Below are 21,605 nucleotides of genomic sequence, written 5' to 3'. Positions count from 1 at the left end.
CCACACTTCAGAATTAGAGAAGATTATCACCTAAATATCTTCAGCATCTAGTGTTATGTAGTCGTTCAAAAGACTTGAATTTCAATGTCCTTAATCAAGATAGCTTTCAGGGAAAAATGTCTAAATGTTCACTAAGAACTATAATTCATGTTTAGTCAGAGGAAATATCAAATGACATTTATAATGTATTTTGCACTTCTGTAACTAGGAACTAAAGCTTGGCAAATAACTGCTATTTTGTTTGTTTGGTGACAGTTGTGAATTTGGGGGGGAAATGGTTCAGGATGAATTAAAATCGGTTGAACCATAACTGAAAAGTCCATTTTACATAATCCAAACTGTTTGCTCAACTTAAAACATTTTGTTACCAAGACGTTTTAAGAGCAAGATTCATAAAAAATTTGGGGAGAGAAGTATCCCCCTCTATAACTTTTTAGCCCAAGAATCGGGGACAAACATGGATGGAGAACTGTATTACACCCTTGCTCCAGAGCAGGTTCAAACCACGGTATTGAACATCTGGGGCTGAGTGCACTCACCCACTGGCCTAGCAGTTATAACATGGGCTCCCTCTCTCCCCTACATGGTGTAAATCTAGCCTCCCAAAAAAAATTCTAGCTAAAATTATTCAGCTAATTCTTATCAAATATATGAGCAATTTCCATTGAACAAGAACTGCATTGTTCAACAAAGTGTATTCATCCAAAAAAAATTGCACCACTGTATTGTGGACATTAAAGCTGCGTCTACACGTGCACGCTACTTCGAAGTAGCGGCAGTAACTTCGAAATAGCGCCCGTCACGTCTACACGTGTTGGGCGCTATTTTGAAGTTGAAATCGACGTTAGGCGGCGAGACGTCGAAGTCGCTAACCCCATGAGCGGATGGGAATGGCGCCCTACTTCGACGTTCAACATCGAAGTAGGGACGTGTAGACGATCCGCGTCCCGCAACATCGAAATAACGGGGTCCTCCATGGCGGCCATCAGCTGGGGGGTTGAGAGATACTCTCTCTCCAGCCCTTGCGGGGCTCTGTGGTCACCGTGGGCAGCAGCCCTTAGCCCAGGGCTTCTGGCTGCTGCTGCTGCAGCTGGGGGTCCGTGCTGCATATACAGGGTCTGCAACTAGTTGTTGGCTCTGTGTATCTTGCACTGTTTAATGAAAGTGTGTCTGGGAGGGGCCCTTTAAGGGAGCGACTTGCTGTTGAGTCCGCCCCGTGACCCTATCTGCAGCTGTGCCTGGCTCCCTTATTTCGATGTGTGCTACTTTGGCGTGTAGACGTTCCCTCGCTGTGCCTATTTCGATGTTGGGCTGAGCAACGTCGAAGTTGAACATCGACGTTGCCAGCCCTGGAGGACGTGTAGACGTTATTCATCGAAATAGCCTATTTCGATGTCGCAACATCGAAATAAGCTATTTCGAAGTTGGGTGCACGTGTAGACGTAGCCTATAAGCCTAATGTGCTATTTAGCTGATCCAAATTCAAAATTTCTCTTGATTTCAATGCTATGTCCAGTATACATATGTGGAATGATGAGATTAGATTCTGAAACTTAAATCTAGATTTACTTTATTAGTCTTAAATTGTTAATTGTATTTCCTGGGTTCTTAATTCTTAAACCCACTACTGTCTTCTGAAATCACTGATTTCATAGAACGTGTTCAGTATTTCTGATTCTCTGAGCAGAGTTAGAGAGAGAGAACATAAAAGTAACCAACTTTCTTTTCAGATGGTAGTTTTCCTCAGAGGGGATTCTGATGCATGAAGTGAATGTAGAGAGATAAGTTGCCTTATGTTATGTAAAGAAACACAGAAAAACAACCAAGATTTGCCTGCTTTGGACAAAATATAAAGTGAAAACTGTTTTCTGTCTTTTTAAGAGCATATCGCAAACTGAAAAGTAAAACAAAATGGGATATCCTTGTTTTTCTTATGTTACACTAAAGTGTTAAATTTACTTTTTGTCTGTTAAAACAAAATTACACATTACAATTTTATTTGTAAACATTTTAAGGTTTATGAAGAAGCAGGTTCTGATTTCCATCAAGTGGCTTATTTTAAGACAAGAATTGGATTAAGAAATGCTCTCAGAGAGGAAATCAGTGGCTCTTCAGATAGAGAAGCAGTTCTTATTACTTTGAACCGGCCAATTGTATTTGCTCAGCCTGTGGCCTTTGACAGAGGTACAGTTGGGTCTTGTGTTTTTATTTCTCTTTTTCTAGAAAGTAGAGAATTATTACAAATTTGTTTTTAAATCAAACAGTTCTGTACATTACTTGTCAAAAAGAAACTCAACATTTATAAGTCTGAATGTATCTGTATCCTAAAACAAACTAGAATAGTAAGTATTTCTCGGTTTGTTTCTCAAAAGTTGATTAGGAATTTCATTGTGTACTAATGTTAATTAAGGGCAAAAAAATAAACTGAGGAGAGAATGACTTTTTAGTTGATATAGATGAAATGGTTTATGTAGATAAATCCTAACAGTAAGCAGTATTGGCATAATCAGCATTTTGGATTATGTTAGTTTGTACTATAGAGGCCATGTCATATTTTATTTTGTTCTTTGCAACTAACCCACATTGCTCCTGGGAAATCAGTAAGTGTCATCTGCACAATATCTATCCATTGTGTTTTAATATATGTTGATAAGACAAAAACAGAAAAATCAAGCCTTAGTCTTTTTACAATGAAACTTGTGCCATCTTGTTTTAATTTTGTTGCAAACTTTTCTCTTCATAAAGCTGTGCTATTTTGGCTGAATTACAAGGCTGCTTATGACAATTGGAATGAACAGAGACTGGCTTTACATAAGGATATTCACATGGCTACAAAAGAAGTGGTAGATATGTTACCTGGAATCCAGCAGACATCTGCTCAGGCTTTTGGGACGCTTTTTCTTCAGCTAACTGTTAATGATTTGGGAATTTGCCTGCCCATCACAAATGCACCACAGGTATTTGAAAAATATCTGAAGAGTGGGGAAAAGTATAGTAGCTTTTTGATGAAGCAGCAACTTTTATATAGTTTTAACATATACTGCTTTTCTATCATGGAACCAGTTTTGAATTTATGAATTGTTGATGTTACCCTGGTACCATGCTATACTTATGATGTAGATAGTTGTCTTAATTTTCAAAAACAACTACTGACTGTGGTAACTTAATAGGCTTGAGTTTTCAGAAGCTGTGTGTGCAGCACTTTGAGAATTCCTGGAGACGTCTGAAGTTGGTCAAGCTTTTTGAAGGTTTATGCCAGTAGTTCCAGTTTAAGACCATGGTCACATAGGTCATTGGAGTGTCAGCTTTGATGTTCAGTGACAGTATCTCAATATCAGTGTTCACTACTCCATCACTGATAATATCATGAGCAAATGGAATAAGAAAAGGGGTGTGTGAAGCACTCGAGTGGGAGTTGCAGTATGGAAAGAAAAGAAGGATGGTGAGAGAGAAGCAAAGACGGAAAAGAGAGAAATAGAAGAGTGAAATGTGGCTAGGAAGGCAAAGAAACAGAGAAATATCAGTGGCCTAAAAGGGAAGCTTTTCCTGCCTGCATAGTGATGTCTGTGACTATAAGGTGCTCAAATAATCAGACGACATCTACACTACAGCAATGTGTCGACAGAAATTGCTGGCAGAAGATGTCTTCCAACAAAACTTCTGTTGACCGATTGCGGCCAAGCACGAAAGCGGGTTGCTCTGTCGACAAAGTTTGGCCAGACTGCCCGGCCACTCTCTTGACAGAATGGCCGACTGGAAGCACAGCAGATAGGGCTGCCCGGTGACCCAAAAGCCCCATCTGTTGACAGAGAGCCCCTGGAGTGTCCACACATTTTTTTTGTTGAAGATTCTGTTGAGAAAATCTTTCTGCCTCATGAGGGAGAAGCAGAACGTTGTCAACAAAAGTGCCGAGTTCTGTCAACAGCATGTAGACAGAGTGCATTTTTAGTGTGGATGCTCCGTGAGTTTTGTTGACAAAACCCTCTGGTGTAGACTTAGCTTCAGAGCTTTGCTACAAAGGCAGAGGTGAGATGTGCTAGGAATTAGGGGAAGTGTGAAGTCCTAAATTTATAATCCAGTCTGAACACCACAATTAAGTATGGAACTTGTCCCTCTCCTCCGAAAAAGATTGACACCCTGATGCTAGGATATTCTGTAACTACTGAGAAATAAGAACATGTGGCATTGTGTATGTGTAGACTTGCTGCTTGGAAACTGGTTTTATAAAGCTGATAAAAGTATATGAGGAGGGTGTGAAGAAGATGTGTCTCTGAATTGCGGGAAAAAAGGGTAGGATGGGGGAGGTGTGAATTACCAGTAAATTGTGTTTTCTGTAAATTGCGTTTTCTTCCTTTTACAGTCTAACCACGCAGCAGATCTTGACACTGGCTCTGCTTTAGTCCTGACCATTGAAAGCACATTAATCACTGCCTGCTCTTCAGAGTCTCTGGTTAGCAAAGGACATTTTAAAAATTTCTGTATCCGCTTTGCTGATGGTTTTGAGATAAGTTGGGATGACTGGAAACCAGAAATTCGAGGGGATCTGGTCATGAATGCATGTAAGTGTTTCTAATCTTGGGTTGGCAGCACTGGAACTTAGACACCCTTATTACCTTTTCTTTTGTTCTTGTGCAACTTTCATGGTTGATAAGGAGTGTGGAGAAGAGATGAAAATTTGATTCGCAAACCCAAGTAAATCTCTATAGCATGTAGGACCCTATATGTGAACCCTAGTCTCTTCTTAGTATTAAATTTTTGTGAATATATGTCCTTTTGCTGTGAAGTAGAATATATTGCAACTTTCTAAATGTAGATTCTTTTCATTTCCAATTGCACACAAGAAATGTCTGAAACAGGATGGTAAAACTGATTAGAAACCTGACAGCCCAAGTGAAGTTGATGTGGTATTAATGATTGATGATAAACAAATGTGATGTTTTACTTATCTAGGGCTTGTGTACAAATAGCATTTTGTAAGGAAGGTCTAAAGCTTGTTTAATTACACGTGTCTTACTCGTGTCTGTTTGTTTCATGTTTAGGTGTAGTGCCAGATGGCACCTATGAAGTTTGTTCAAGGACAGCAGGACAGGCTGCTGCAGGTAATGTTTGTATTCAATTTTATACTATTAAAACATTTATAAAACCAGAAGATATTCTAGTGCAGGTGTGAGCTCTTGATACTTTGTTGTAATTGTGATTTTCTTTTTGAATGGCCGAGGTTTAGTCTTTGAGGTGCTGCTTGTTTTTCTTGTGAAGCTACAGACTAACATGGCTACCTCTCTGTGACTATGTCATGGTTGTGCCTTGTTTTTGTTTCCCCCTTTTCACAGTTGCTCCACAGTTTTCAATCTATTTTTATCCATAAGTGCTTTCAGCAATACTTTGTAGCTTTACAAATTCTTGGATTTTAGTCTGATTTGAGAACAGTTAAAAATTATGTTTCTCACTTGCCCATCCTTTGGGTTTCACTGCTGTTAGAATCTCAGTATTGGAAGTGTTAAACCTGGCTAAGAGAGAGAGATTGAAATTCATATTTCATATTTGTCTTCTGGTGGGTAACTATGACTTTCACGCCCTGGACAATTTATTTTCCATGTGACCTCTTAGGTTTTCTTTATATTCATAAGAAATCTTAATACAAACTTACTAGATACAGATGTTAGCTGTATACAAAGTGTTTTTCAGTGGTGGAAGGGTCTCACCAGGGGCTTTTTAAAAGTGGACAGACCAAAATAGCACCCCTGGATGGATAGGTCTCATTCACTCTCCTGAGCTGTAGAAGCAGATGTGACATCCAATGATAAACCTGGCCACATGGAAGAGATAAGTAATCAGGCAAATTTTCTCTTCTAAACAGAAAGCAGTAGTGCCGGAACCTGGACTCTCAATGTGCTATGGAAGATGTGTGGCATTGATGTCCACATGGATCCTAACATTGGGAAACGGTTAAATGCTTTGGGTAATACCCTCACAACACTGACAGGAGAAGAAGATGTTGATGACATTGCAGACCTCAATTCTGTAAATATAGCTGACCTATCGGATGAAGATGAAGTTGATACTATGTCTCCCACTATACATGCAGTAAGAAACTCAACCAAAATAATGTTCTAAATTTTATTTTGTTCAGTTACTTAGGCATAACAGTGAGCTTCAGAAAGTTCCTATTAGTCCATGTGTATGGGTGGGAGGGGAGAGATAGGACTTGAGCTCAGTAAGTTTTAAGTTTTTTGCAGACCATTTCTATTATATACCAGAGTATATATTTAGGTGTTTTTAACTTTAAACACCCATTTTGGAAGACTTAGGCTACAGTTACTTTGATTATCCTAGCAAGCAATGGACAATACTAACATTACAAACAAACTAGAAGAACTAAATTTTTAGTAGCAAAAAACAATATTTTGTGTTAACTTATATTTTAGTTTAATAGTAAGTAATTTTTAACCATTGTTATTTCCTTAAACAATTACAATTTTGCAAGAATCTTGTTCCTGCTTTGGGGAAAAAATGGCCTCAAACACTAACATTCCTGTTTATTATTTAGAAATCAGATGGAGTTTCATTTTGTGGAGATGCACACAAATTAACATTTGGGCAGCGGATTGTAAATCACCTGCTGGGTTTGAGCCCCAAAAACCATCGATATTCTGTTCCTGTAGAGTATGTGTCGGGGTCAGCGATGTGTGACACTCCTCACTCTAGTTTACATTTGAGAGTGGGCAGGTCTTGCTCATGGGGACATGTATGTAGTAGCCAATGTTTGTCTTTAAGAAAATGATGGTACTCAAATCATTGGAAATTTTCAAATCAGCTGCCTCTTAAATTCAAAAAGTAGTGTTTGCATGCTGTGATGATTTTGGTTGTATAATTCATTGTACCTCTACCTAAAATTGGTTCTATATATTTAACAAGCAATTTAATGAAATATTTTTTTAAAAAAGGAGACTAGTGATTATCGGCGACAGGGAGCATCTGGTAGCCAAGTGGGTGAGCAGAGAGGAAGAAAAGTTATGAAACGCTTAGTAGATATTAGGGAACTGAATGAACAAGCCAAAGTAATTGATGACCTCAAGTAAGTTGACTTTTCTTGTGTTTTAAAGCAAACTCCTCTCTCTCCCAAACCCCTTCCCCACAACACCATAGTTAAGAATATAAGAGTGGCTTTCATGGGTCATAAGTAAAGTCCATTTAGCCCAGTGTCCTGAATATGCAGCGCCTCATTAACATAATGGCATCCGGAGCACTTTGAAGGTGCTGTTTTCAATCGCGTGCAGCTTGTCTACGCAGGGTCATTTTCGAAAGGACCCCACACACTTCAAAATCCCCTTATTCCTATTTCTTTAAAGGAAAAAGGGGATTACAAAGTGTGCAGGGTCCTTTCAGAAAGGACCCTGTGTAGACGAGCTGTGCACGATCGAAAGCAGTACTTTCGAAGTGCTGCGTCCGCCATTATGCTAATGAGGCACTGCATATTCACTTCTGGAGCACCTCATTAGCATATCCCGAAGTGTCTCACTAGCATCCCCCTTTTGAAACACAGCCTAGGTGCTCCAGAAGGAATGACCAGAACAGGCCATCACCGAGAGATCATTCCCAGCTTCTGGCTAACAGAGGCTTAGGGATACTTAGAAGCATGGTTCTGCATCCCTGCCTACCCTGGCTAATAGCCATTGATGGACCTATCCTCCATGAGCTTAGCTTGTGTTTTGTTTTGGGTTTTTTTTCCCCCAACCCTGTTATAGTCTTGGCCTTTACAACATCCTATGTTACACAATTCCAAAGAGGTTGACTGAGCTGTGTGTGAAGAAATACTTCCTTCTGTTTGCTTTAAACCTACTGACTACTAATTTCTGGTGGCCCCTAGTTCTTTTGTTATGAGAAGGAGTAAATAATACTTCCTTATTTACTTTCATAATGCCCAGTCATCTCTTTTCCAGACTGAGACATTCCAATCTTAATCTATCCTCATAGTTTTGGGAAAACAAACTGAAGTGGGTTTCCCTTTTCTTATCTCGGCTACTTCAGCATTGGTGAGACCCTGCTGTCTACAAGAGGGAATGTTTTTTTTTTTAATTGTTGATAGCTCTGGTTCTGACAGGAAAATCAGGTACACAAGTGGCTATTAAAATCCCCAAGTAACTCTCCTGAGTGTCCAGTTATCTTTCACTTCTGGTTTTGCTTCACATTGATGGCAACATGTCTGCCGTTACAAATCGTGATAAGCCATAATTACATGATGAGTTTTAGAAATTCTTTTACCAGCTATATGATTGTAACTTGCTAGAATGGCACTGCTTTGCAGCTGGAATGAAATTCTGTTCACTGTAGGAAGAAGAAACCTCTCAAAAGGAACTATTTTATGGCTTTTATACAATGTTTTTATTGTGTGTGTGTGTGTGTGTATATGTATATATATATATATATATATATATATATATATATATATATATAAAAACCACACTCAAACGGAAAAGTAAAAATATAACCTGAAAGTGTTCAAGACAAGAGTCAGCTATGAAAACATTTTATTTGTGTTTTTGGCATTTGAAATGCTAGATCAAGCTCAGTAAATAGTGGGATCACCTGGATAAAGCATATCTGTTGCTAAACAATAAATAATAAAGAAGAATGGACAGACTTTGCTGTTTTAGATTTTGTCAAGATTATCAGCTGCCGTCAGTCGCAGGCCATTTGTAGCCGAACTCTTGGATATACAAACATTCTCTATAAATAACTATCAGAGTGAGTTTCCCTTCTGAACTTGTGTATGTTCATTGTTCCTATAGGAGAGTTTCTTCTGCCTTCCACATTCAGGGTCTGACTAGGCTGGTCTGCCATTGTGGGAGGCTTTTTCCTCCTGGAAATTTCCCTAGTTCAGTCTATAGCATCTCATCTCTACAAGTGGATTCCACACTTGGATTGCTTTTTGTGAACTAAGAAACAAGCAAATTACTTGAAATTCTAATTTTGGGCCACCTTTGTTTCAGCTGGGAATCTTTGCTCTCTTTAGGAGCCTTCTTTTCATAGGGAGTTGCTTGGAAACAGCTGTCTCTCTCCAACTTTGTTGGTATCATGATATAATACTTGACATCTTGTACATTTTGTTACACACACCTTATTCTGTTTTCTGAATATGTGACTCGGAGGTAAAAATCTTTTGCAAGGATACAGGATTTTAAGAAGTTACAGTATCGACAAAAGTTGTTTAGTGAAATTATGGTGGACCCTCAAAGCTATATATGGAAAAGATGGTACTGGTAACTCCCGAAAACTAAGAAACTGATTGGAAGGCTTTAGGATTCTTACATGGAACACAGTATAAGTTTTTGTTGATAAAAGAAATGCTGAAAGTAGTGTTTAAGCTCACTCGTTACTCATTCCATCTGGAAAACACACTATCCTAAATTGTTTCCAGAAAACTAGGTGCAAGTGAAGGAACCATAAACCAAGAAATTCAACGCTACCAACAGCTGGAGTCAGTAGCTGTGAATGATATTCGCCGAGATGTTCGTAAAAAACTACGTAGGTCCAGCATGAGGGTAAGCAATTGTCTAAAGCTCACTAGCAAGTTCTTAAGTGTTTTTACTTACAAATTTCTGTTCCACATATTTAAATAAATAAAAGGAAGATACCTGAAAAAGAAAGGTAAAAGGACTATAAAATACACTAAACAAATAGTTTAGTTTTCTGGGAGAACAGATTTTTCTATGCTACTGGAGATTAAAAAAAACAAACAGAATTTTAATAGAACCGCATATTCGATGAATTTTTGTTTTTCTGTGACAAATCTTTAGGCAAAAAAACTGTTAAGATATCTTTATTTTAACTTTTTAATAGCTGGTGGTAATCCTAAAAGATTGTCTTACTGGGCAAGAAGAATCCAGATGTGATAAGTTTGCTTGATTATCTAGCAAAATCTCTGTTACATGCTATTTGGCTGGTTTATTTTACTGGATTTATTATGTGTGCTAAAAGAAATTGATTATTCTGAAATTGAGATGCGTTTTTTATGAATCAGAATACAACAGTATTAAAGATTGAAAAGAAGCAATCAAGAGAAAATACCCAAACAAAAATTAAGGTGCAGCCCAAACAAGTGCTTACCCACAAATGCATGCTCTCATTGTGTCATCTGCTACCATAAAGCATGGCAAAAGCATATTTCTAGCGGTTGCTGATGATCAATACATTTGAGCTCTTCTGGACCAAGATATTATTCTATTCCAAAGCAAGGGAGAGTGTTTGGCTGACAGCTTCTTACATGAGCAGGCTCTCGCTCATGCTCCTCTCCTGAATGCAGTTGCAGCAGTATCATATGAAGAGAGGACATTAATTACAGTAGGCAGATAGCAAACTACTTCAGGTAAGAGACAACCTGTTCTCCTGACAGCAAGGAAGTGCAGATGCCAGCAAATGTGAAAGATGAGTGAATTGTTCAGAGACCGGTCAAAATGAAGGCTTTAGGCAAATACTTGCAAAGGGGTTCCTGGAACTATACTACAAACTATAATTATTATTAAACCTTTTTTATATTTGTTGGTTGTAGCTGTAAAATAAAATATTTTTAAGCAGAGAACATTGCTATGTGTATGTGTAATTGTCATTATTATCATCAACACCTTAGATATATTTTTCTTTTGATAGGCTGCTTCTCTGAAGGACAAATGGGGCCTAGGTTACAAACCCAGCTATAATCGTTCTAAAACTATTTCAGCATCTGGAAGACCACCTCTAAAAAGAATGGACAGAGCAAGGTAGAATGCTTTTGGTAAATGGTTATGCATGTGGAGAATCTGTAAAGAAGTTAGACTGTAACAATGAGAATGTTAATAGTAGAGCTTCATACGGTCTTTTGCCCGAGGCAATGGGTATATTTTTAGGGCAGATTTGAGAAAATGTAGAAAGCTGGGAGGTTTGACAAGTGAAATTTCTTAGTTTTTGTGATGTATCTGTTTTTTTATATATCATGTCTCCAAAACAGCTTAACGTAGAGATTCCAAATTTGTTTTGTCTAACTTCTGATAACTGTTGTCTACATTTCTCAGAAAGTTTGCTGATTACAGATATTTGCTATGGGTAGTCATAGTGCTCAAATGTTATGGCATTAATAAAGACAAAATGGTGGAAAAATTAGACCATCAGTTTAAATGCAGATCCCAAAAAGTAAGAAAATATTTGTTCCAAATTACAAATGGTGATAAACAGAATGGATCAAAGAGAATTCCTCTTTCACTTGCCTGGCAAGATTGCAGGATATACAGGTTAATGTTTCTTCTGAACTAATTAGCACAAATGATACCTACCACAAAAGGAGTGCAACTGTGCAGGCTATAAATCAAATCTTGGCAAGGAAAAAGCCTTTCACTTCACCTTTCAATAAAATTGTCTTCAGATAATTAGTTATTCTGTTGGAAGATTAATAAAATGTTGTGTTATGCAGTTTTATTCAGCTGTCTAACCTACCAAGAAATGCTTAAGTTTTTTTTCGAAAGCTAGAGAGTTCTTAAGTTGTGAATAGAAGTAAATTTGGTCTTCAGTTATTTCATCATGATTTCATTAGTTCTGGAAGATTGTATTTGAATTATGTGAACATATGTAATCTGCCCATTGTACTTGGTTCCATGTGACAAGTTATGCACATTTTGTGTTTGTCACTGTCTTTCTGCTGCTTGGCCTGCACTTCAAAAGAGTGAAAAAAACAAAACTGCGCCGACATCCACCTCCCAGACTTGAACCACTGGGCAAAGTCACTTGAAACCTCATCTTTTTTTTTTTTTTTAATTTTAAATATTAAGCACTGACTGTTCCATTCTGTTTTTATTTCAAGACCTTTTCTTTCGTTATTTAATGTTTACATGGCAAATACATCCTGCGTTACATTCAAAACTGTAAGAGCTTATTTATTCTTACTCTTTTTGCTCATAGCTCTCGACTAGGAGACAGTGAAGAACTCCCAGAAATCCGTGTAGGTGCAGCATCTCCTGGACCCAGAGTAACCTTCAACATACAAGACCCTGTAAGGCATACCCAGCATACCAGTTTAATTAGTATACCATGCTATAGTAGATCAGATACCATATTGACTGGTAGCACCTTGGAAATACCTGAGTTAAATATACTTACAGAGATTTGAATCGCCAGTGCTTCTTCGTAGTCTTTGTCTTAACACAGAAATGAATAAACGTAACAAGAAAAACTAAAGAATTTTAATTTACTTTTTAAAATAGATTAGTTTGTATTTTTAGCAAAGTACATTTTCATGTATCCTGAGACTAGAATCTGGCATGTGCAAAAATAATACACATCATTAACCTATTTATTGGTATTTTATAGATGTGTACAATACTCATATACTAATTTATATATGTTCAGCCTTGTTTAGCATTTTGGAAATGGTTATTAATGAAAAAAGAACATTTTCTGAGTTTGCTGTAGTCGGGCACACGTTTCCATTTGTTATGTTTAAAATGTATTAGTCAAATACCAGTTTTTTTCCTTTTGCAATATTCTCCACCCCCTCATCCCTCCTACATGTTTTATTGATGTTAGTTTTGAATGAGTCAAGCTCTGGAACTTGTTTTAATTTTATTTTTTCTTTTTCATTTTTAATTAAGTTGAATAAAACAGTTTTGGGCATTACACAACAAGCCAGCTGTCCAGGGGAAGGGTATTTTCAGGTACTTGTAAAAAGAAGAAAAAAAAAAAAAACTTTCCCATAGCACTAATTCACCTCACTGGAAGCTGCTCTTCAGTTACTCATCTGTCTTTCAAACTCCACTAGGCAGAATGTATATCAGTTTTTAAAAAAACATTTAAAGTAAGTTTAAACATGTGATAAGTTACAGCTAGACATAAGTTGAATTCTCAGAGATGCTCGCATTCCCATATAGGTTACATATTGCAGTTTTTCTTCTGTTAGTAATTACATATATTGTTAGTGTATTTACAGAGGCCCAGGTCAAGGATGATATAAATTCTGAAGGTGAGAATAAAGCAAGCCAAGCTCTATTCTGATACTCAGAGCACATTGTAGAAAGTGCTCAGTACCATGCAATTGTCTTAATCTTTTACAGTGTACCCCAAGAGTGTAGGCATCAACAGTGATAGAATATAATTGCAAGGTGAGAAGCCATCAAGCATAATAATTTGCTATTAGAATTCCTGTATCTAGTAAAGCTGTGTAAGGTGGAGGTTGAGCCTCTGTAGTACAGCATCCTCGGGACCTGACCATTGCCGAACCAGAGAATTTGCTTAGTACAGGAGGTCTGTGTTGTCTGGCAGCATTACCAACACTTCCACTGATTACTGGGCTCTTAGAAGACATTTAGGGTAAAGTACAGCTAAATCACAGCACAGGACACTGAGAGCCAGGACTGGTAGCTGTAAACAAACTTTATGAGACTATGGGAAAGTTGGCCACACCCATGAAAAGTAGACATCTGGCTAACTAAAATCATGCCAGACCACAGATGTTGCCAGACTGGGGAGGTTCAACCTGTAGCTTATTAAAAGGTAGCAGGATAACCAGTTTGTCAAAATTAGTGCCCAGACAACTTGCCTACTTTAAAAACAAAATAAAACAAAAAACCCAAAACATCACAAACCCTTTTAATTTTAAAAAGGTACTCGAGAATGGAAGAAACTAAATACATCTTTTAAAAGGCAATCATCTAATTTTTCCTTCCCACCTTTCTTCTATTCTCCTTTTATAACACTTATGATTTAGAATGCTTTTCCAGGTCTCCTTAGAGTAGTGATGTCTAAGCACTACTCCTTAGAGTAGTGATGTCTAAGCACTAAGAACTAAAGGAAAGCTAAACTTGTGATTTTCTGTTTCTATATAATTTTCAAAAGAACGTATCAAAAGGTTCCATTCATTTGTAATATCCATTTCTATCAGTTTTCCACATCAGGTGTTGGATCCGTCCAAGATCATAAAGAAAACATGCAACGAATTATCAAAGGCTCTTGCACCCCAGTGCCCATTGGAATGCAGAAACATTCCCCACACAGTTTTATACCACTGTTGCTTCATTCGTGTGGTCAGAGTCTAGCACCTGCTGCATGTACAGATGTTAGTGCTTGACAACTGTGTGTGTGGAGTCACTTTTATCCAACATTCTAAAAAGAAGAGTATAATATATGAGAATACTGTACATTCTGTACTAGTACTTTGCATGCATTTTCATTCACTAGCAGATTCTTGTGCATTTCGCTCATTTACAGCTGGCTATGATGATTCTTTCTGTGTCCTTTGTTCTGTACTTGTAAAATTTATCTTCATTCAGTTAAATGTTCTTTCTTGTGGTGATGGCCTGTCATAATGTAAGTTTTTATTAGAGCTTGATGCTGTTTAACTGTCTCACTAACAAATTCTAGTCAATCACAAAGGCAATGATGAAAGTATGGTACTGTTTTCCCTCCAAATTTATTCATCTATGTATTGTTACATGATTCATTTCATACATTCCTTAATCTTACACTTCTGTCTGTTCAAAATAAGGAACCTGATCATTGAGAGTTTTTTAAAAACACTCTTGTGTTTTCCCCAAGATATCTTAATTTTTGCATTGTAAAAACAGTAACTGTGAACTTTTAATATCTTTTTTGTCTTTTCACAATCAGTTTCCAGAGGAGACAGAACTGGACCTTTTGTCAGTAACCATTGATGGTCCATCTCATTACTCATCCACTAGTGAAGGATCATGCTCAGTATTCAGTTCACCCAAAACTCCAGTAGCCTTCTCATCACACATTCCCTTCCAGCCTGAAGAGGGACGGCGGGATGATAGTTTATCTTCAACCAGTGAAGACTCTGAGAAGGAAGAAGACCATGAGAGGGAAAAGGCTTATTTTTACAGAAGACCTCAGTAAGTAATTTGTTTAAAAATATTTTATTAAGGCAATTTGAAAATGATCTTTAAACTCATGTCTTAGGTCTAGGATAGCTTTCTGCTGAGCCAAGTTTGAATCTTACCTGACCTGGCCTTCACCAGGTGCAGTTCTAGACTAGGAAGGGGGAATTATATACTTTTTAAGTTGACTTTTTTTAGTGGCAGTTGTTGGAAGGCTTTTAGGTTTTGGAATATTAAATAAATCTCAGTTATTGGGCAGAGATTTAAGAGATTTAAAGGTTCATGATGATTATTTATCATATAATTCTTCAATGTACCTTATGGCTAGGCATATATATAGTGAGAGAGAGAGAGAGAGAGAGAGAGAGAGAGAGAGACCATTATGAAGTGACTGAGAGGTAATATGTATTAAAATAATATATACATAACCAAATGTGTTGTATTTATTTGTCTCCCTCTTCCATATCACTTGTTTGTAGCTCATGGTCTTAGAATATTGCTGTCTGAGACAGGACTATGTCTACCGTATACAACATAACCAGAATGCAGTGCAGAGCAATGCAGTGCAGACTAAAATTTAATATTACCTTAGTGGAAGGTGGACCATCATAGCAGTGTGCATCTCTGAAAGCTTACCGTATCATCTCTTTCTGAGAGAAAACTTTCTAAAATGTTACCAGTACTTAGTAACTGACTTGTCAGCAAATACATTAGTAGATAATTCAGAAGGAAGCTTGTCACAGTGCTACTATCTACTGGGCAATTATTTTGCTCCCTGCAGGACTACCTCTCGTAAGAAAGCAACAGGCTTTGCTGCAGTCCACCAGCTGTTTGCTGACCGCTGGCCAGCAACTCCTGCCAACAGAAATATGACTGGCACCACCACAGAGAGAAATATTGATTTTGAACTTGATATCAGAGTTGAAATTGATTGTGGAAAATGTGTGCTGCATCCAACAATGCTTCAGCAAGAACATGATGAAATAAGCTTAAGAAGGTGAGAGATCTATTGATAGACAATAATATTACTAGATCATAATACAAAGTAGCATAGTAGTGTATTGTACCACTCTTTCTGTGTTTGACATTAACTTAACAGTCATAAATAAGACAACTTAGTGATTTCCACCAGCTGGGATCTTGCAGTTCACCAAACAATACTTAAAGGCTACTGTGTGTTGACCCATTTGAAAAGCACAGAAACTATGATAATTCCTACCATTTTAACCTGTTGTTGGTCAGCAATTTGTATTGTTGACATACATTGTCATAGAGTGCAACACATTTAATTATGATAGAATTACAGTAACTTTGTTCTGGGAAAGTGTGAAGGTCTGCTTTCACAAAGGATGGAGTCTAATTAGCCGGATATCAATAAATGACTGTACACCTGTTTCCTTCTACCTGTCCTCTTATAAATGGGGATGTTAAGCTTTTAAGGCAATTGGATTCATTTTTACTTTCCAAATAAATGCCTGAATACACTGTCTCAAACTTTGAAATCTACTGCAGAGTTGATGCACACTGAGCTAATGCTGTGTGATCTCTTGATATTCAATTCCAACATTTTTTCATTTTACTCACTGTCTTTCAGTTCACTCTCCAATAACTGTTTTTATACTACTTAAAGTGAAATCCTGACTCCTTTAAAACAATGGATCTTTGCCATTGACTTCAGCAGGCCACAATTTCATCCTGGTTTCTTTTTCTTTTTCTTTTTTTTTTTGAATCCTTCTTTCCATTCTGCAAATATGCTTTGGTAGCACGTTTCCTGTTTTTATTATTCACTATGAACCAAATACACTTTCACTTTTTAATTTCTTCTTTGAACTGTAACACAGTGTTAATTATAACCTAGTTTTAGCAACACTTAGCTTGTAGGATTTGCAAATTCATTCTTACCTTTCCCATATTTTAAATCATGCTGGATATGTATGTAATATCAGATCTTTATTTTCCTTACTTTGATAATTTCCAAAGGGAGGAACCTGAAGATGAGTATCAGTCTGTGGCTGTCTCGTATTGGGCAGTCCTGAGACACTTTCTTGTTGTGCTATCTCACTTCTAAGTGACCTCCCAACATACAGCTGTGGGGGCATTTCTGAACAAGAATATATATCAGGAAATGTGATCATACTGTTGAATTTCTGAATGACTTTTTACATGGGATGTGGGAAAGAGCAGAAATACTTTTCTTTAATGAAAGCTATAATTTTGGTTTTTAATATTGCTTTATTATTTTGCTGAATATATTGAATTTGGTGTGTGGGGGGAGGACATCAAAAGAATAAATGATACCCAGTTACTATACGTAAATGATGGCAAGGGGCAGTTCACTACTTTAGTCTTTTTAAAAAAGGTTTGTTGTAAGTTTAAAATCCTCAAATAACACTAATAACGTGTTTTGGCAAAAGCTATGCAGAGGGAGATGGGAAAAGGGCAATGGGGGATTAAAAGGTCAAGGAAATAGAGGTGTGATGGGCAAAGAAAAATAAAAGGTGTGGAAAGGCTTCTACTACACATTGTGAAATTACAGTGTAATTTTTAAAAAGAAACCCCCTAAGTGTAAATATTGAAAAACGTGCTGCATGTTATAGAATTTAGGTCTGTATGAAGACTTGTTGTATGTTATTATTTGTAGGAGTTATGATCGAAGTTCCAGAAGTTTAGATCAAGAGTCTCCTTCAAAAAAGAAGAAATTTCAAACTAACTATGCATCTACTACTCATTTACTTGCTGGCAAGAAAGTTCCATCATCTCTACAGACAAAGCCTAGTGACCTGGAAACGACAGTATTTTATATTCCTGGTGTAGATGTAAAGGTAAAATTGGGGGACTAGGAAACATTAGTTTTGCACTTCAACTAAATCTGACTAGAAAAAACGTCCTGGTTTCCGTTAGACTATCTTTTGTCCTTACAACATGAAGTGTAGTGTAAGTGTTGTGTAGTGCCTGTATCAATCATGATGCCAGCTGTTTTGTATGTGGGAAATATAATATGTACAGCAAAATTTTAGAGATGTTTATGGTGTATGAGTATACATAAGAGGAACAATGCAAATGTATGACTGACATATTCCATGCTGTTAAAAGAGCCTAATAAGTATTATAATGAGATCTTATCTGGGCAAAAAACTAGAAGCCAAGAATTTGAAAGTTCGTGTATCAAATTACTACATGTCCATAAAAAACATTGACCCTCTGATTCAGGTTTTCCACCCAGAGGTCAAAGTCCCTTTACTCCTCAAAATTTTCACACTTCACACTTCGAAGTTGCCGCGGGGGAGATTTTGACTAATGAAGTTCTGCATATGCACCACAGCACTTCATTAGTAATCTCCCGACACCCTAATTACCATGCCCCCTTTGAAGTTTGGGGCTAGTCTAGGCACAGCCAATGTGTAATAATGAATAGTCTGTACCAAAGCACCAAAAACATAAACCCACAACTACATAAGAGATACAAGTAATCATTGGCCGGGGGTTGTGTATTTCTCCAGGGAGAGCAGAAGCTCTGGGTGAAAGAGGCTGTCTGCCACAAATATGAGGGACTTGTGTCCTGTATGCTATTAAATGCCACTGTGCCTCAGTATGTTTGTGATTTAATTTTGTTTTGTGTGTGGAGTTTCATAATTTATTTTTGCTTACAAAATTATGACTCCTTGGAGAAAAAAATGATTCCAGTGTTTTTATTTAGAATGTTTTCAGATCAGTGCTTCTTATAAAGTGCAAAGAACATCTGGAGACAACTGAACTGTGAAGAGGTTTAGTGAGAGAGCTCCCTCCTGTGAAGTAAATTTTTTTTTCATTGCAGTTACACTATAACTCTAAAACTTTGAAGACTGAATCACCAAATACGTCGCGGGGATCCTCTTTGCCAAGAACCCTTTCCAAAGAGTCCAAGTTGTATGGTATGAAAGATACTGCCACATCTCCTTTATCTAATACTACCTACAGCAAGACTAATACCTTACTTCTGCCCCAACCCCCACCTATTCCATCAGGTACTTGTAGAAAATGCCCTTTTAAATATAATTTTGATATTCTTTTCCCTCTGCACCATATGATCTACTAACTTTAGATCCATGCATTAGTGGAATCACAAAATGTTCATTAAATGTCTAAATAGTGGTGGAAAAGAAACCTGACTACAGAAGCCCATGTGAAATTGGTGAATTCTAACTGCTTTTAATGCTTCATTTTGAGATTTTCTGTTAATAATTCTCAAAATATATCATGCACGTAGCATAACAACATAATAATGGCCAAATACCACCTGGAAGGTTGGAGTGCCAGATCTAGAGGTATGTAAATTTCTCTCCCACTTCCAGAGGATTGTTATCTCACTTCTCGCTTCCTCAGAGTTTAGATGTTAATAATAAAAATAAAAAAGCTGGAAACAATAAACACTGAAAGAAGTTCATATTAATAGATGTGAACTCTGAGAGAGTATGTCTACACAGCAGCTTTATTTCAAAATAATCTATTCTGGAAGATGTCAACTCACAGGGCCAACGCCCGACAAGATCTATGGGTTTCGCCTCAACACAGAGCTGATTAGGGATAAGAGTACTTTATTAAGCTTATCTACTTCAAGTTACTGCAAATAATTCACAAGGTACACAGTGATAAACAGAGTGCTACAGGAATAGATCTAGATCTAGATATATAGCTATATGTGGACACTAGCTATTTGGTATGCTTATGTCCCTTTCTGCCACAAGGAGTTCCTGTCCCATAGTGCCTCACATCTGGGCTGTGGTGAACATTGCTCCACGTGGAGGAAAAGTCCAGGGCGCTCCTGAGGTTGAGAATCCACAGTTGAAACTCAGCTAGGGGCAGCATATTGCAGTCATTTTCTCCCTCTTTAGCTGTTTACTGGGTATGCTCATGCTGGCTCAATGCCACTTTTAGTGTTCCCAATGGGGCTGAAGCCAAGGTTGCCCTAAATGCAAGTGTCAGGGGATATGGCTATTTCATGTTTATGTTTACAGGGTCCAATGCTGTAATAAGCTGTACTATAGGGGTGAGAACCACAGGACTAGAAATTACCTCTCTTGCTCTGTGATGCCTGCAGGCTGCTCTTAAAGCCTCTAGGCCAGCAGACAGGTCTGTTGGCATATTACATAACAGAAGAGCTATTCCAAAATAGCTTATTTAGAAATAACACAGCTACACACAAATGCATTTTGAAATAGCACTTAGCTATGGATGCACTATGGCTTATTTCAAAAAAGTCACTATTATTCATAGAGTGAGATTTACCAATTGCGAATAAGCCAACCGCTGTTTCAGAATTATTTATTATGATTATTAATTATGCTAGGATAGTTTATTTTGAAATAACTTTGCTGTGGAGACCTACACAGAGAGCAATGTATTTTAGCACTTTCCTCATTATCCCTGGGTTTTAATCACTGTTATTGTGTGGTCTTCCCCACATCTTTCATTTTTGTGGCTCTCTGTATTGATGACATTTCATTTTGTTGTTTGCCTCAGTTTCTGTCTTATGTCATATTTTTTTCTTTTGAACTTGTTAGTAAATTCTCTTTCTGCTCTTTACTTTTTAATTCTTGCCTAAATCTCCTCCAGTGTTTTTATTTTTATCTCTTCCCTACATAGATATCTCCCAAAACTCTTCTCTATTTGTTCTCCTTTTAAATGATGACAGAGAGGCCAGTCCAGATGATTAGAAGTATGTCATTAAAATTCATTGCCAATGAACGCACTTACTGAAAAATAAAGTATGAGTGTAAGATTCTAATTTTAGTTCTTCAGTTAGTCAATATTTGTATCTTGCTTGGAGAAACTGTATATAGCCACAGTATTATATTTTACCTGTGTTCAGATTATCCATTTCTGTGTATGATTATGATGATGTTGCTCTTTTATCCCTGCTAGTTTTATTTAACTAACCCTCATAATGAAAATAACTGAGCTAATACTAATTGCTTTTTAGGAATATTATCTTAAATTTTACTATGCTTAGATAAGTTTCTCATATTGGGGCATACAGATTTATCTGTGCAGATCTCTTCCATAAATTGAAAAGAGAATTCTTACTTTTCTCTTAAGTTATATTCCAAGTACCTCAAAGCTTGGAATTTAGGTATTATAAATCAATTGTTAATAGAGATTTTTGTTTTAGTGTCCTCATTTTATTATTTGTTTAAAATTATAGGTCTTACCATTTGCTCATATCGGTTTGACCAGTCAGTTATAGCTGCTGTGTGTTGTCTTCCAGAGAAGAGTTTTGTGTAGCTGACTTTAGTAACTGTTTTAAAAAAGAAGAGCTGGCAAAAGAAAATAAGGCCTTGACCTAGAGCAAAGTTCATTAGGATAGAACTACTAACTGAACTAAGTTCTTCACCTCTTATTTTAACACATCTTGGCTATGTCTAGCACTGCCCTTTCTAAAGGGGGATGCTAATGAAACACGTTGGAATATGCTAATGAGGTGCTGCAATAAATATGTAGCACCTCATTAGCATAATGGCAACTGCAGCACTTCAAAAGTGCCGTGGCTGCCATTTTGCTAATGAGGTGCAACATATTCATTGTAGTGCCTCAGTAGCATATCCCGAATGTCTTATTACCATCCTCCTTTCGAAAGGGGGAGTGCTAGTGTAGATGCAGCCCTTTATTAGTAAAACTATGCACTTCTGTTTTTGATGACTATTGAGTCCAGTGTTTATATACAGAATGTTTGTTTTAAGATCACACAGGTTTTTTTTTTTTTAGAGATGC

At 37.2% G+C, this 21,605-nt stretch overlaps 1 protein-coding gene across 12 annotated transcripts in view; it reads left to right on the top strand.

The window, feature by feature from the left end:
* Positions 1 to 21,605, top strand: part of BLTP1 (bridge-like lipid transfer protein family member 1) — a 206,547-nt gene that overhangs the window by 150,708 nt on the left and 34,234 nt on the right. For 6 of the 12 annotated variants that reach the window (XM_074993360.1, XM_074993362.1, XM_074993359.1 and 3 more), the window contains 14 exons: positions 2,016 to 2,184; positions 2,746 to 2,957; positions 4,361 to 4,559; positions 5,040 to 5,099; positions 5,858 to 6,084; positions 6,945 to 7,075; positions 9,419 to 9,542; positions 10,648 to 10,757; positions 11,929 to 12,019; positions 12,618 to 12,680; positions 14,629 to 14,873; positions 15,640 to 15,855; positions 17,500 to 17,680; positions 18,673 to 18,862. In XM_074993360.1, coding sequence (XP_074849461.1) covers positions 2,016 to 2,184; positions 2,746 to 2,957; positions 4,361 to 4,559; positions 5,040 to 5,099; positions 5,858 to 6,084; positions 6,945 to 7,075; positions 9,419 to 9,542; positions 10,648 to 10,757; positions 11,929 to 12,019; positions 12,618 to 12,680; positions 14,629 to 14,873; positions 15,640 to 15,855; positions 17,500 to 17,680; positions 18,673 to 18,862 — 2,218 coding nt within the window. Of the gene's footprint in view, positions 1 to 2,015; positions 2,185 to 2,745; positions 2,958 to 4,360; positions 4,560 to 5,039; positions 5,100 to 5,857; positions 6,085 to 6,547; positions 6,746 to 6,944; positions 7,076 to 9,418; positions 9,543 to 10,647; positions 10,758 to 11,928; positions 12,020 to 12,617; positions 12,681 to 14,628; positions 14,874 to 15,639; positions 15,856 to 17,499; positions 17,681 to 18,672; positions 18,863 to 20,480; positions 20,554 to 21,605 lie in introns of all 12 variants that reach the window. The other 6 variants (XM_074993364.1, XM_074993363.1, XM_074993369.1 and 3 more) reach the window with 5 other exon arrangements.

Source organism: Carettochelys insculpta, chromosome 4, assembly GCF_033958435.1.
Source record: "Carettochelys insculpta isolate YL-2023 chromosome 4, ASM3395843v1, whole genome shotgun sequence".
NCBI lineage: Eukaryota > Metazoa > Chordata > Testudines > Carettochelyidae > Carettochelys > Carettochelys insculpta.
The sequence above is the reverse complement of the archived record's forward strand: the minus strand, read 5'-3'. Positions and strand labels throughout refer to the sequence as shown.